This window comes from Penicillium brevicompactum, assembly GCF_028827555.1.
Source record: "Penicillium brevicompactum strain IBT 35665 chromosome Unknown utg000006l_segment0_segment0, whole genome shotgun sequence".
NCBI classification, from domain to species: Eukaryota; Fungi; Ascomycota; class Eurotiomycetes; order Eurotiales; family Aspergillaceae; genus Penicillium; species Penicillium brevicompactum.
Genome location: NW_026623209.1, coordinates 1,969,396 through 1,982,217, shown reverse-complemented (window position 1 = coordinate 1,982,217; position 12,822 = coordinate 1,969,396). Strand labels below are relative to the sequence as shown.

Sequence of the window (12,822 nt, the reverse complement as noted above, 5' to 3'; positions counted from 1 at the left end):
ACCCCAGAGTTCGATGCTCTGCCCTGCACGAATACCTTCGGAACACCTCTCCTCAGTATTCCCCATGCTCGCCAAAATCCCTACCCTTGTGCTTGCCGCCGTTGGCACAGTGCCGTGGCTTGTCTGCTCCGAAAGTTCAGCCTCTTCTCACGCGGGGCTCTTTCGTCGACAATTCGACAATTCGATTCCATCTGTACATTTGAACGGACTCCAAGCACCAACCACCCCAGCCCGCGACGCTTCTCACGCCGGCTCTGCACTAGGATAGGGACATCCTTTTCACCCTGGCTGCTGTGACAATTCCCAGGGCTTGACGCTATCGAACAGAGGTTTCTTGGTGTTTGTTCATCGGCGATTTTGGATTTGTTGATGGATCACCCTTCAATCCAAAGATCGTACTTTTTTATTCAAATATCCTGAGTTACGACAGAGACGAAAAATGGTTGCTACGCACACATGACGAAACTGTGTGCTTGTTTTCCTGCATTGCATGCGGTTTTCACTCTGCCCAGCCTCGAATTGCTTTTCTTTCGTTTACTTCGTGATAGAATCATGAAATGAGCCACGAGAATTGAAAATATCATCAAAGATATCCGGTCAACTGAAATCTCTTGTAGACCAGCGTAGATTGAGCCGTCGCTTGTAGCGTTTTACTCGACATCCAAGTCAGTCCAAACCCACAGCCCATGCGCTGACCTTGGAAATCAAGTGAATTTTAAGATGAATTTGTACTCTGTTGTCTATATAGGTTCTAATATACTGGTCTATGAACTCTCAAGGATTCACCCATGCTTTGCGATTAAACAACTCAAGCATCCAGACTGCCCTTACCCTTCGTTGAGCCCTCCACACACTGTCCACCCCCAAACATAGCTTTGGCCGCAGCCTGCCAAACAGTCTCTCGCTCCAAATAATTATCCAGCGTGTAGAACAGCCGACACTCAGCAGCCTCGTAGACGAATTGCAGGGGTGTCTGGTCATCTTCAGGATCATATTCGTTCCGCAGATTCAAGTTACCACTCCACGCGAGAGACGCTGTCATACTTGGGCTGGACTCATTGAATGCCTTCCATTCAGCGGTCGTCAGCAGTGGTGATGTGCTATTGGTCGAATCTGCGATGAGCCCGTTTGCCTGCGCAATGTATCCGTTGACATAGTTGATACCAAGTGACTGGCCGCCCTTCACGCCGCCGACGGCTTGCATGGGGGCTTTCTCTGGGCGTCCACCGAAAGTGATTGTTCGGACACCCTGGCGCTTCATCAATTTGACGAAGAAAGCGCATGTCGAGACGCAGTCGCCATCAGTGATCTGATAGTAGAATTCGAGTCAGATTTGTTCGGCAACCTAGCACACTATGGGACATGGAATAAGTGACTTACAATTGCGATATTGTCTGCTGAGAAAAGAGCCTTGCTTGGTTTCAACGGAACTGGGCCATATCCGTTGATGGGAAAGACGTCGGACGAAGTAGATGTGTAGTTGAAGTTAGCCAGGAGGCTGGAAGACGAGCTGCCCAATATTTCATGTGGACCGTAGAGTTCCTCCCATGAACTAAAGTCTGTCTTCTGATCCGGGCGAACCATCTGCTTATACGCAAAGACATTGCTCGAGTCTGTTGTGTTATCTCGCGAATACGCCTCGGTCAGATACTTCGCTGCATCGTGTGCTCGGTAGCGGGTCGCTGTGTATGGAGACGAGTTTGGGAAGAAGATTCGAGACATGTCAATCCCAATCGACATATAGCCTCCTGGGTTCGCAGAGAGGTCTATCAGGACATTCTTCTTGTTGGCTGCTGTGGCATTTTGCAAGAAGTCGACCGCGAGTTCGGCGACCTCAGATGCGCTAGATGAAAATGTTGGTAGGAAAATGATTGCAGTATCCTGGAGACCTGTGAGATTGGAATAGTAGCCAGCAAAAGAATTGGCTGAGTTGCGCCAGCTAGTCACTGTCTGAGGGAGTCCTTCGACTTCAGAGGATGCTTGCTCGGCACCGGATGAGGTACTTGAAGCTGTGGACAATTCTCTCGGAAGGCACTCGATATCATAGAGATGCGTTCCATTCTTGTATGAGAAGAATTTCTCGCTCGGAACAGCAGCTCTCTGGGTTGAAGTTTTGGTGCCGTTTGCAAACTCCAGAGATACCACTGCGCCATCAGTCCAATCTCCAATGGACGCCCAGATTCCGTTCACACTAGTGGGAGTGTTGGCAACACTACGAGCGGGTGCTGGGAACACTCGATTGTATCTTCAGTAATTAGCGTCGTCTCTCATGATCTCTTGGATGAAAGGGGCATACTGTGCATCGCGATCCTGTAAATTCTGGCCATCGGCATAAGACTCCAAATAGGTAGCCACCTCGGTGCCATTGATGGACTTCAATGAAGAGACTGCGCTTGGATCTGTCTTTTGGATTTTTGCGTCATCTGTGCTGGTCAGCTTGGTGGCAATGAGAGGCTTCATAGGCAACATACTTAAAGTGTATACTTGCGGTAGTTCAAGTCCGTTTGTTGACACTGATACCAAAGGCATGTCAACGTGGTATGTGAATATTGACTGCGAGCATAGCTGGAAAGACAGGTGACCGTCATGGGCGGATTTGATTAGGGATGTGACTTCCAAATCCATCTCGAATTGGCTCGAATAGCTGCTGTTCTTGGCCTTGGCCAAGATCCTGTCTATTCCCCCTAGAATATCTGTTGGGGGCATAGTATACCCTGATGGGGGATCTGGTAACTTTGATCAGCCGAACGGAACAATCATAACTTCTAAGTTTTGAGGCCGAACCTTTGAGAATATCGATGGTAGACTGAAACTCGAGGATCTTGCGGGCCTGGTTCAGAAACTTAACCGCACGATCCGAATCGAAAGGCATAGATAGCAGACACTGGTGTGCCAGATCATGAGGCACCCTAGCACTTGCTGTGACTGTCGTCAGTCTTCCCATAAGAAAATCAAGGGGAGCTTCTGCAACGAACCATTGTCTTGGTTGGCATCTGCCACCAACTTGCTCACCTGAGCACACGGCTCGGTATCGCTCGCATCTGCCAACACAACGGGCGCCAGGGCGACCAGTGTCGTGAGAAGCAATTTGGGATGCATGGTGAATTGAAGATGTCAGATGTCAAAATTGACATGAAGGGGAGATCTCCACCTTCAGGGGGCCCTTGCATTGTTCCGTTAATAACTGATCTGCATCGCCAAGACGAGAAGGATCGACGTACGACTTTGGGCCGGCCTGGCTTCAAATTGATAAATACCGACTTTGGATACTTCGAAATTCATCAAAAGTAGGTAGAAAGTAGAAGATGTGTTTGGCTGTTAAAACCGAAGATTGACGAGAGGAAAGAGGAGAGCGAGAGAGACCTCTAGGTGCTTTCCAGTCCTCTTCATACTTCATACTTCACTCATCAGGCTACGTTGAAGCCATATTTCTAAGATTCTTTTGCTACTTTGCATTCATAGCTACAGCTCATTGATATCTCTCTTCTCCCTCTTCATAGGGACGTGTCTCTTGGTGTTGGGTCTTTCCCCCATTCTTACTGTTGGGCAACCAGTCTTGTTTTCTCCACGTCTACTCGTCTCTGCTCGTCTCTCGTCTCTCCTCTCATCTCGTCTTTTGCTTTCGTCTTTTGCTTGATCTCTACTTCCGCCGCGTCTCCCGTCTCGCCTTTCGTCTTCTTCCTTTCGTGTCTCTCTCCTCTCTTCTTTTTTCCCCTTTCACCACCCTTCTTCTTTCCCATGTCATGATGGACCATATCCCTCCAAGTCTTGATACCTTGCCCGTTGAGGTGCTAAGCACCATCTTCTGCTTGTTGGACCCTATCGGTCTCATAGCTGTTTGCCAAACAAACACCAGGTTCCGAGCGGTCGTCGATCCGCAACCAATCCATTTCGTTGAAAGACTGCTTCAACTCGAGTGTGGGCCACATGGCGGGGGTAATCCAACATTCCGCGTCAAAGACAACCATCTGACTCCGAATCCCGCAAGTGATGAATGGGAAAGCATTCGCTGGGCATGTAGCGTTTGTCTGAGATTACTTCCCCATGAAGATTTCTCCAACCACTATCTTTTTCGCCTAGCGTACCGAAAGCCACTCCCAGGTTCCCCTGCGCAGAATCCGCTCACAAGCTGGGCACCATCCAAACGCAAAGGCCCTGCCATTGCACGACAGATAGCTGAGAAGCAAGCGATTGAAGACAAAGAGGAACGAAAGATGAAACGTCGATATGAGCTTGCAACGAAGTATGATTGGCGGCCCAGATCAGAAGTAAGACTCAGGGCTTTCCAGGCCAGCGGAATGATCACATTCCAAAGCGTCCACACCAACGAATATCTGGAGCTCATGAGCGAGAAAGAAGAAAACGCTCGCTTGGACCAGGAGGCTCATTGGGTCGAGTTTGCACGGTGTGGATTCCGTCGTCACATGCGCAAATGTAACGAGTGTCGTTTCAAAGACCGTGATATTGCATCTCACGTCAGTCATCCATCCTCTGCTGGTCGGCCTGTACAAGGGTATGAACTAGGCACGTCGAAGGTCCCCATTGTGATCAGTCGCCAGTATCCTTTTGAGAACGCATTGGAACGATATTTCCCCGGGGTCGATGAAGCTCTGAAATTTGAAAGACCGGTCGACGAGTCCCTTGATTACACCTCCCACTGGGATGACCAAGGTAACAAATTATGGACTACTTACAATGTCCGATGTCCAAGCTGCTCATTGTGGCAAGAGATGCGTGAATTCCGGGTTGGTGGCGTTTTCAACAGGTGGGCACCAAAGATTTGGCCTCAGGGAACGCTTTGCAATTGGGACGGAACGAAGCTCACCCCAGAGTTCATCGACAACCTGCAGTGCAATTATTGCTATGCCCTGGCAAACGGACGAGAGAAGCTTCGCGCGGTCCTTGTCAAATGGCTCAACCTTCTCCTCGACAAGGAGCGATCCCGGCTAGGGGGCATGATGTTCGGAGCTTGGGAAAGGCTTCTGAGACGCAAAAGGGATGGGCAGAACTTTAGACACTACCCAGATATCAAGAAGGTGATCTCGCGCGTCGAGGAGTTTTTTGATCACTTTGACGAGCCCCGCAACTTTGGTACATGTACCCTCGACGATATCAAGATGTCCAGGATCCTTTATGATGAGTGGGTAATTGCGTGGGAAGACATGCAAGAAAATCGTCGCCAAGGGGTGGTATATCCCAATAATATGGACACAGCATGGTACAGGCATTATGATTCCATTGAGACTCGGTTGATATGGGCTATTGGATGCCAGGCAAAGTTGACGGTTGACGGAGATGTTTTGGTGGATTGGGCCTTGAATGTTTGAGGATGCGACGCTGGTCATGTGAACCTTGAAACCTGGGGAGGATTCCATATGAGCATAATTCCAAGCTTTACGAATAAAATTGTCAGATTATTGTGGAAACAAAAGATCGTAGGTTTGTGTTTCAGATCGAAACTTGAGATTTGGCCTTGAGTACCCGTGAAATAGGTCAATTTATAGAAACAGTACTGAGTCAAGCTGTCTCGTAGTCACGACGTCTACCATTGAAAGCTATATACAAAGTGCACTTGTGATATCTGCCCAGGTGCTTCCTCAACAAGCGCGTGAAGTCAAACTTTTAGGCAAAACGCTGGACCAAGGGACATATTGATCAATGCTCGCAAGACGCAGAAGGTATTGGTATCTTGAAATACTTGAACATTCCCACCAAGAAAACATCTCACCAGTCGTCGTCGTTGTCTTTCTCGTCATCTGCCAGAATTGTTAGCTTGGGTCATCATTTACTCGGATTGAAAGACTCCACGTACCACTGCCACTGACTCTCTGTTTCCGCTTGTTGAGAGCATCTTGTAAGGCACCAGCCAAGCCACCTTGCGGAGCACCCCCTGAGCTGGGAGTAGCAGCCGATTCGTTGGCACCACCAGGCACCATGGCGGCACTTCGATCCTTCTTCTCTGAGTCGTTGACTTTGCGTAGTCCACCACCACCATGGCCGCCGGATGCTCGGATGGATGCCAGGAGACTGTCGTGTCCACCAGTGGGCTTGGGCAAGGGAGGTGCTGCGCCACCAGGGGGCGGCGGAGGCGGCGGCGCACCACCTCCAGATGCACCGGGTGGGGGTGGAGGTGGAGGTGGTCCTCCTGGTGCCCTCGAGCCCGGTGCTGGGGGAGGAGGTGGCATTGATGGGCCCCGTCCCGGAGGAGGGGGCGGAGGCGGGAGGCCACCGGGTGCGGATGAGCCAGGTGGAGGGGGTGGAGGGGGTGGAGGAAGGCCCGGAGAAGCTGTGGGCGGGATAGGAGGAGGCCCAGCTGGGCCTCGAGGTGGTGGTGGAGGAGCAGCGGGAGGTGATGAGGGTGCGACAGGTACAGGTCGGGCCGCTGGCGCTGGAGGAGGTGGAGGCGGGGGAGAAATTGGACCTCTAGCTGGAGGTGGAGGAGGTCCACTCGAGGTGGTCATAGGAGGAACCTTGGGGGGTAGTTGAGGTGGTGCCGCTGGGCTTGCTGTGCGCGGCGGCGGAGGTGGGGGTCCACCAGGTAGGGGGCTACGGCTTGGGGGCGCCGGCGGCGCAGACACCTTTCTATCGCCAGAGAACGGCGGAGGTACTCCAAATCGGGATGAGCTAGCTTGACTCTCTTCCATTGGGGTCTTTGGTGGTCGCGGGGGCGGCGGAGGTCCAGCGTTGACGTTCGAGATTGCCCGCGGACGCCGCGGAGGCACAGGGCCAGCTGGCTCAGCGAACTTTCCGGCATCTGCAAGAGGTGGCGGCGCATTGAATCTTCGTGCAGGCGGAGACGGTTCGCGAGGCGGAGGGGTCGAGATTCGTTCTTCCGGTGCCTCGGAGCGCGTTTTGCGTGACGGTGGAGGTGGTGGAGGCCCTCGCCGGCTGGTCGAGCTTGATCCAGTGTCTTGAGGACTGATCGAGTTCACTTTGGGAGCAGGCGGTGGTGGCGGAGGAGCAGTCTTCGGCTTGTTCAGATCCTCTGCAGGAGCAGATTCAGCCGCAGCCGCCTGCTTCTGATCAATCCAAGCTTTAATGAATTCGGAGTTCTCGGCGATCTGGTCCTCGGTGATTCCCATGCCCTTGAGCTCATCCAACAGCCCTTTCCATGATGGATCGCTAGTGTCAAATGGTAAATCGGGCTTGGCTGGCGGCGCACTTGGTGAGAGTATCGGCGGTGGGGGCGCAACCTGTATTGAAGGTGCAGGTGCTGTTGGCGGGGGCGCTGGGGTCGAGCGATGCAACAAGCTACCGAACAATGACCGGCCGACTTTTCCATTTGCAACTGGCGCGGGCCCTTGACCTCGAGGAGATGCGAAGGGGGTCTTGCTGGTCTCCTTGCTCGCATGTTTCTCGCGCTCCTGCATCTTCTTGATGAAGGTCTTGGCCTCCTTCTCGTCGACGAAGGAGAGGCCGGCGGGGCAGTCTTCGAGCTCGAACGTGTGGAAAAACGTGCGGTCCTGGTTATAAGCAAAATTATCATAGATTTCCTGGTCCCAGATCACGCCTCTGCCAGCCGGCTGCAATCGAGATTGCTTTGTCAGTACTCCATTCTCAACTGTTCCAAACACAGCGTGGACTACGTACCGAGACATCAACCATTTTGAGCCAGAATGTCCTCCCTACGAGGTCATTACAGAGTACTGCAGCCCCTTGAATGCCGGTATAGGTCCATTTCTGTACATCGGGGTAGGCAACGTAGAGTCGCGCGACACCCACGGCAAGAATCTTGTTGGCGGGCTTGGGAACGTGACGCTTGACAGTTTCCTTGTCGGCATCGCTAAGGATTGAGGGCATGGTGATTGAGATGTGCCCTCAGCACGGAGAGAGAAAGGTGGTGGTTCGAAGGGTTAAGTGTGTGGAGCACACATTGCAGCCGGGCGGGTATCGATGGGATAGCAGCCGCAGCACACCGACTGATGAGGAATCGGTGGGAGAGAGGTGGTTCCGTCAAAGTTGAAGCCTCGAGAGTCGGAGGTACAGGAATTGGGGCTTGGAGAAGAGCCGACCGGCGGTTGCCTTGGAGGAGACGAACTGAGTTGGGGGTCAGAGACAGGCGGGGCGGGCCCAATACGCCGGAGTGACTTGGCTCGGCCACTGCACCGCCATAGTGGCACGTGGTACTTTTGATGTACCATGTAACCTATTCAAATCTGCTTTGTTTCTTTTGTATCTTTGGGCCTAGTATAGTATGTGTTTCCTCAAAGCCTTGGAATTTGGGTACATTGAACCGTATAAAAAAAATCAAAGGTTTGGAAGCTGTTCAATATGGCTTGGACGGGTTGAGGCTGAGAGTCTGCTAGTATGTTCCAGACAACCCGGTGTCTAGAGAACACAGATGTATGGCTAACCTGATATCTAAATAACAAGGACATTGGACGTACATTGTTACATTTAATATTCGCAGGGTAACTTGATTTTTGACATATTGACGCCTATGGCGTTGCCACCCACTGTTATTGCGACGACGTCATCCCGTCTGGGGGTCGATGTATATAAATGCAATCTCCAAGACTGAAGTCTTCACTTCGTATTGGCATCATATCTACCTGCTTCCATCATTTTGACATCCCATACCAAGAACAATCCAAGATTAACACCGAGTAACGAGAACTTGCACTTCAACATGCCTGTCATTCCTGAATCCTCCGACTTCCCACCTGCACCCCAAAAGGGAGGCAATGAGTCCGAGAAGAAACAGACAGGCGAGACGAATCCTGATTTCGCGGCCTTCAACTCCAAAGGACCGCAGATTCCAGATCCAAAAGGTAAATGGACGCAGAGCATGCAAGCAGACCCAACTAACTTCTATAGACTTGCCTCCCAAGGCTTCACGAGAAGAGATCGAGGCACGTATGAAGGAACTCAACAAGCCTTCCAACTGAGAGGCAGGGTACCATGATCTATGGATTGACTTCTTGCCTTGTTACTTTATTTCTAAACGAATTTAATGCCAATCTGTATCGCCTGTCCTACTTGAAAGTAACGTGCTGAAGATGTACTGCACTGAGCATAGATCTCTATACCACTGAAGTCAAAAATGGCTACTCCATAAGTGACAGCGCTAGCCATTCAACCAAGAAAGAAAATCAGTAATTTACTTATAGCCTTGGGACATCTCTCGTCCCCTCGCTCGTAACCCAGCACCCATTACGTCATGCATCATATTAGCCACGTGATTTCGCGACAACTTTCGCCAATCCAGACCCAACCATTCAACGCGTCGAGAAGTGGTCCAAATGCCTCCAGAAAGGACTAGTGCGCCCGTGAAACTGTCACTGCCCCTGGTAAGTGCCCTATGTGGTACGTGGAACCCAAAGCACGACCCATTAACCCCCTCAAGCAATACCAGCAGGAGCTCTTCACCGAACTACGCGCCGAAGATGAGCTTGTTGTACTGGCGCGCGGCCTCGGGCTGCTGCATCTGATTGCAAACCTTCTACACTTCTACGATGCAGCTGGCAACAATCTGGTCTTGGTGGTTGGGGCGGATGACCGTGAGAATGAGTGGCTTGGAGAAGGTATGTATGATCGATCGCCAGCACGGCGGTGTACTATGAATATGTATTGATGAAAAATAGCATTGGCGGAGCACTATGCTATCAGCAAATCTCCCCTCGCTCGAGGGTTGAAGGTGATCAACACCGACAAAGCCACGGTGCCCACGAGGTATGTGTCTTCAATCTGCAGGTCCATCATGGCGGTACTGACAGTGCCCAGGGAGAAGATGTATGCCGAAGGTGGAATCTTGAGTGTGACGTCCCGAATTTTAGTTGTGGACTTGTTATCAAGTACGTATGGTTAGCAAGATTGCTTGAAAGCCTGCTGATCAAGTCCAGAGCTCCTTGATCCCGAGAAGATCACCGGAATGATCATCTTACATGCTGATAAAGTTGTGGCAACCTCCTCTGAAGCTTTCATTGCCAGGGTGTATCGTCAACTGAATAAGGGCGGCTTCCTGAAAGCATTCTCCGACTCACCCGAGCCATTCACTACGGGTTTCGCTCCATTGGCCAACATGTTAAAGAATCTCTTTCTACGCAAAGCATCACTTTGGCCCCGGTTTCATGTCTCGGTGGCTGAATCTTTGGAAGGAAACCGCAAAGCGGAAGTCATCGAACTGGAGGTTCCAATGAGTGACAAAATGAGGGAGGTTCAGAACGCGGTGCTAGAATGCGTCGAAATTAGCATCACAGAGCTTCGAAAGAGTAACACCGGACTCGACATGGAAGAATGGACTCTGGACAGCGCTCTTCACAAGAATTTCGAGATGATCATCCGGCGCCAACTTGATCCCATCTGGCATCGTGTCAGCTTCAGGACGAAACAAATCGTGAATGATTTGGGAGACCTACGGTCGATTCTTCAGTAAGCGCCATCATGCAATTTTCGTCTGTCTGTACTAACAAATGTAGTGCTCTACTTACCTACGATGCAGTATCTTTTGTGAAGTACCTTGATACCATTGTGGCTGCAAATATCCCCCCTCCAGGCTCGAACAAGCATAACCACTCCCCTTGGCTTTTCCTTGATGCTGCTCACGTTTTGTTCCAGACGGCCAAATCACGCGTCTACGAAGGCAAATTAAACAATGAGTTGACTCGCCTCTCTTCCTCAACAACTTTCTCTGCTGAGCTGAAGCCGTGCCTTGAGGAACTTCCAAAGTGGAATGTCTTGTCAGAGGTCCTTGCAGAGATTGAGCATGATGCCTATCTCCATCCCGCAAATGCAGATCAGTCCAATAGCACCATATTGATCATGTGCAATGATCAACGAATATGTCGTCAGCTCCGAGAGTATATTGGAACGATGCATGCCAAAGTCGCCCAAGGGTCTGACTCTAAGAAAAACGAAGAAGAGGATGAAAACAAACCTTCTGCAGAATTAATGCTGCGGCGTCGACTACGAGATTACTTGAATTGGAAAAGGTCACTTTCAAACGTTAACAAGAATCTTTCAGGCGAAGAAGACAAACCTGGAAAGCCTTCAGACTCTCCTGCAGCTCAGCGCGCGCCTCAAGGGAGACCTCCCCCGAATAAGCGCCGTCGAGTACGTGGCGGTGGTGCAGTCACATCAGCAGCAGCACGTGTACCAAATGCCAGCGTTCAGAACGAGGCCGAATCTCCCGGTCAGGTTGTTGGTTTGCTCAGTGAAGTTCAGCCAACGGAAGTCGAAGAAACCCAGAAAGAAGAGGTGATTTTGGACGATTTGGAAGACATGGAAGACTTCTACGAACTATATGATATGAATGATCTGGTTATGATCCACCCTTACGATGGCGATATGGATGAGCATATACTCGAAGAGGCGCGTCCTCGGTATATCATCATGTACGAGCCCGATCCCGCGTTCATTCGAAGGGTGGAGGTTTTCCGTAGCTCCCACACGGGGCTCAGTGTGAAGGTGTACTTCATGTACTATGGTGGTTCTGTTGAAGAGCAGCGATATTTGAGCGCCGTGCGCCGAGAGAAAGACTCTTTCACGAAGTTGATTAAGGAAAAAGGGGTAAGTCATCAATTCTGTTCATTGGGATTTCATACTGATGCATTCTTCTATTCTTTTTCAGAATATGGCAGTTACTTTGACACATGACAAAAAGAACGACGATCCTCAAGAGCAATTCCTTCGAACAGTCAACACTCGAATCGCAGGAGGTGGGCGACTGGCAGCCACCGCATCACCTCCTCGAGTTGTTGTTGACACACGTGAGGTCCGAAGTGCTCTTCCATCCCTATTGCATGGGAACAACATGGTTGTAATTCCATGCCAACTCACTGTGGGCGATTATATCCTCACACCAGACATATGTGTGGAAAGAAAGTCCATACGAGATCTGATATCGTCTCTAAAGAACGGCCGTCTCTACAACCAAGCCGAGACAATGCTTCAGTACTACAAGTATCCAGTGCTGTTGATTGAGTTTGATCAAAACAAGTCCTTCACTTTTGATGCCTTCGCCTCCGTTCCGACAGGCCCTGCCTTCAAGACAGATCAGGGATTTTCATCTGCTGGCACCGCGACATCCAGCAGTAGTAGCTTCCTTTCCAATCCATCTAATCCAAAGTCCGCCCAGCATTTACTTGTCCTTCTCACCCTTGCATTTCCTCGAATGAAGATCGTCTGGTCCTCTTCACCCTACCAGACAGCTGAGATATTTGCGGAGCTTAAGAAGAACGCGGCCGAACCCGACCCACTTCGTGCAGTCCAGCTGGGCTTGGATATCGACATTTCCAACTCAGTCAGCTCGGGCGATGTCATGGCAGCCTCGGGAATTGAGTCTCGCAGCACCTTCAATCTGCTTCCCCAGGACATGCTGCGGGCAGTTCCAGGCGTCACTCCTCAGGCCTTGGAGCGGCTGATCATTGAAACGGATAATATTAGCGAAGTTGCTAACATGGACGTCGATCAGCTCGATCCGCTGGTCGGGAAGGAAGCTGCACGAAAGATAGTTGCTTTCTTCAAGAAGAGCGTTTTTGATTAGAAACAAGACATCCATGCGCACTAATCAAAACTTTAACTTGACGAGGACGTAGATCAAACTTGATCTCACAAGAAAGTACCTGTCACCAAATTGGCAGAGCTCTAACATGGTCTTTTGATTCTAATGCTTGCTCCTTTTTCTGCCCTACCAGGAAACATGGATGGATACCCCAGTAGATCAGAGATTAGAAATTCCCATAGACTACACATGCATCTTTATGAAATCTTTCGCACGAGCTGACGTTGGTGATGTTCGATAATCTTGAAAGTTGAAACTTCAGGATGACATACGTCATAGAAAGCGGGTTTGTGGTGGGCGGGCAGTTCTCTTGATCATAT

The 12,822-nt window shown here is 50.6% G+C and overlaps 5 protein-coding genes across 5 annotated transcripts; 3 read left to right on the top strand and 2 right to left on the bottom strand.

The window, feature by feature from the left end:
• Positions 1 to 808: 808 nt before the first annotated feature.
• Positions 809 to 3,099, bottom strand: N7506_008956 (uncharacterized protein; the record flags this gene model as incomplete). Its single annotated transcript, XM_056958249.1, has 5 exons — positions 809 to 1,309; positions 1,381 to 2,245; positions 2,297 to 2,726; positions 2,785 to 2,919; positions 2,976 to 3,099. 5 exons carry the CDS (start codon positions 3,097 to 3,099, stop codon positions 809 to 811), a joined length of 2,055 nt encoding a protein of 684 aa, XP_056807639.1.
• A 644-nt stretch (positions 3,100 to 3,743) lies between these two features.
• N7506_008955 (F-box protein) lies at positions 3,744 to 5,327 on the top strand (the record flags this gene model as incomplete). The annotated part of the gene is made up of 1 exon (XM_056958248.1): positions 3,744 to 5,327. The coding sequence occupies one exon, from the start codon at positions 3,744 to 3,746 to the stop codon at positions 5,325 to 5,327; it is 1,584 nt and encodes a 527-aa protein (XP_056807638.1).
• A 397-nt stretch (positions 5,328 to 5,724) lies between these two features.
• N7506_008954 (WASP family protein) lies at positions 5,725 to 7,800 on the bottom strand (the record flags this gene model as incomplete). Its single annotated transcript, XM_056958247.1, has 3 exons — positions 5,725 to 5,756; positions 5,813 to 7,523; positions 7,591 to 7,800. The coding sequence occupies 3 exons, from the start codon at positions 7,798 to 7,800 to the stop codon at positions 5,725 to 5,727; spliced, it is 1,953 nt and encodes a 650-aa protein (XP_056807637.1).
• Positions 7,801 to 8,629: 829 nt separating this feature from the next.
• Positions 8,630 to 8,888, top strand: N7506_008953 (uncharacterized protein; the record flags this gene model as incomplete). Its single annotated transcript, XM_056958246.1, has 2 exons — positions 8,630 to 8,771; positions 8,818 to 8,888. 2 exons carry the CDS (start codon positions 8,630 to 8,632, stop codon positions 8,886 to 8,888), a joined length of 213 nt encoding a protein of 70 aa, XP_056807636.1.
• Positions 8,889 to 9,242: 354 nt separating this feature from the next.
• Positions 9,243 to 12,484, top strand: N7506_008952 (ssDNA endodeoxyribonuclease RAD1; the record flags this gene model as incomplete). The annotated part of the gene is made up of 7 exons (XM_056958245.1): positions 9,243 to 9,290; positions 9,347 to 9,524; positions 9,585 to 9,672; positions 9,724 to 9,794; positions 9,843 to 10,371; positions 10,419 to 11,508; positions 11,570 to 12,484. The coding sequence occupies 7 exons, from the start codon at positions 9,243 to 9,245 to the stop codon at positions 12,482 to 12,484; spliced, it is 2,919 nt and encodes a 972-aa protein (XP_056807635.1).
• Between the last annotated feature and the right edge of the window lie 338 nt (positions 12,485 to 12,822).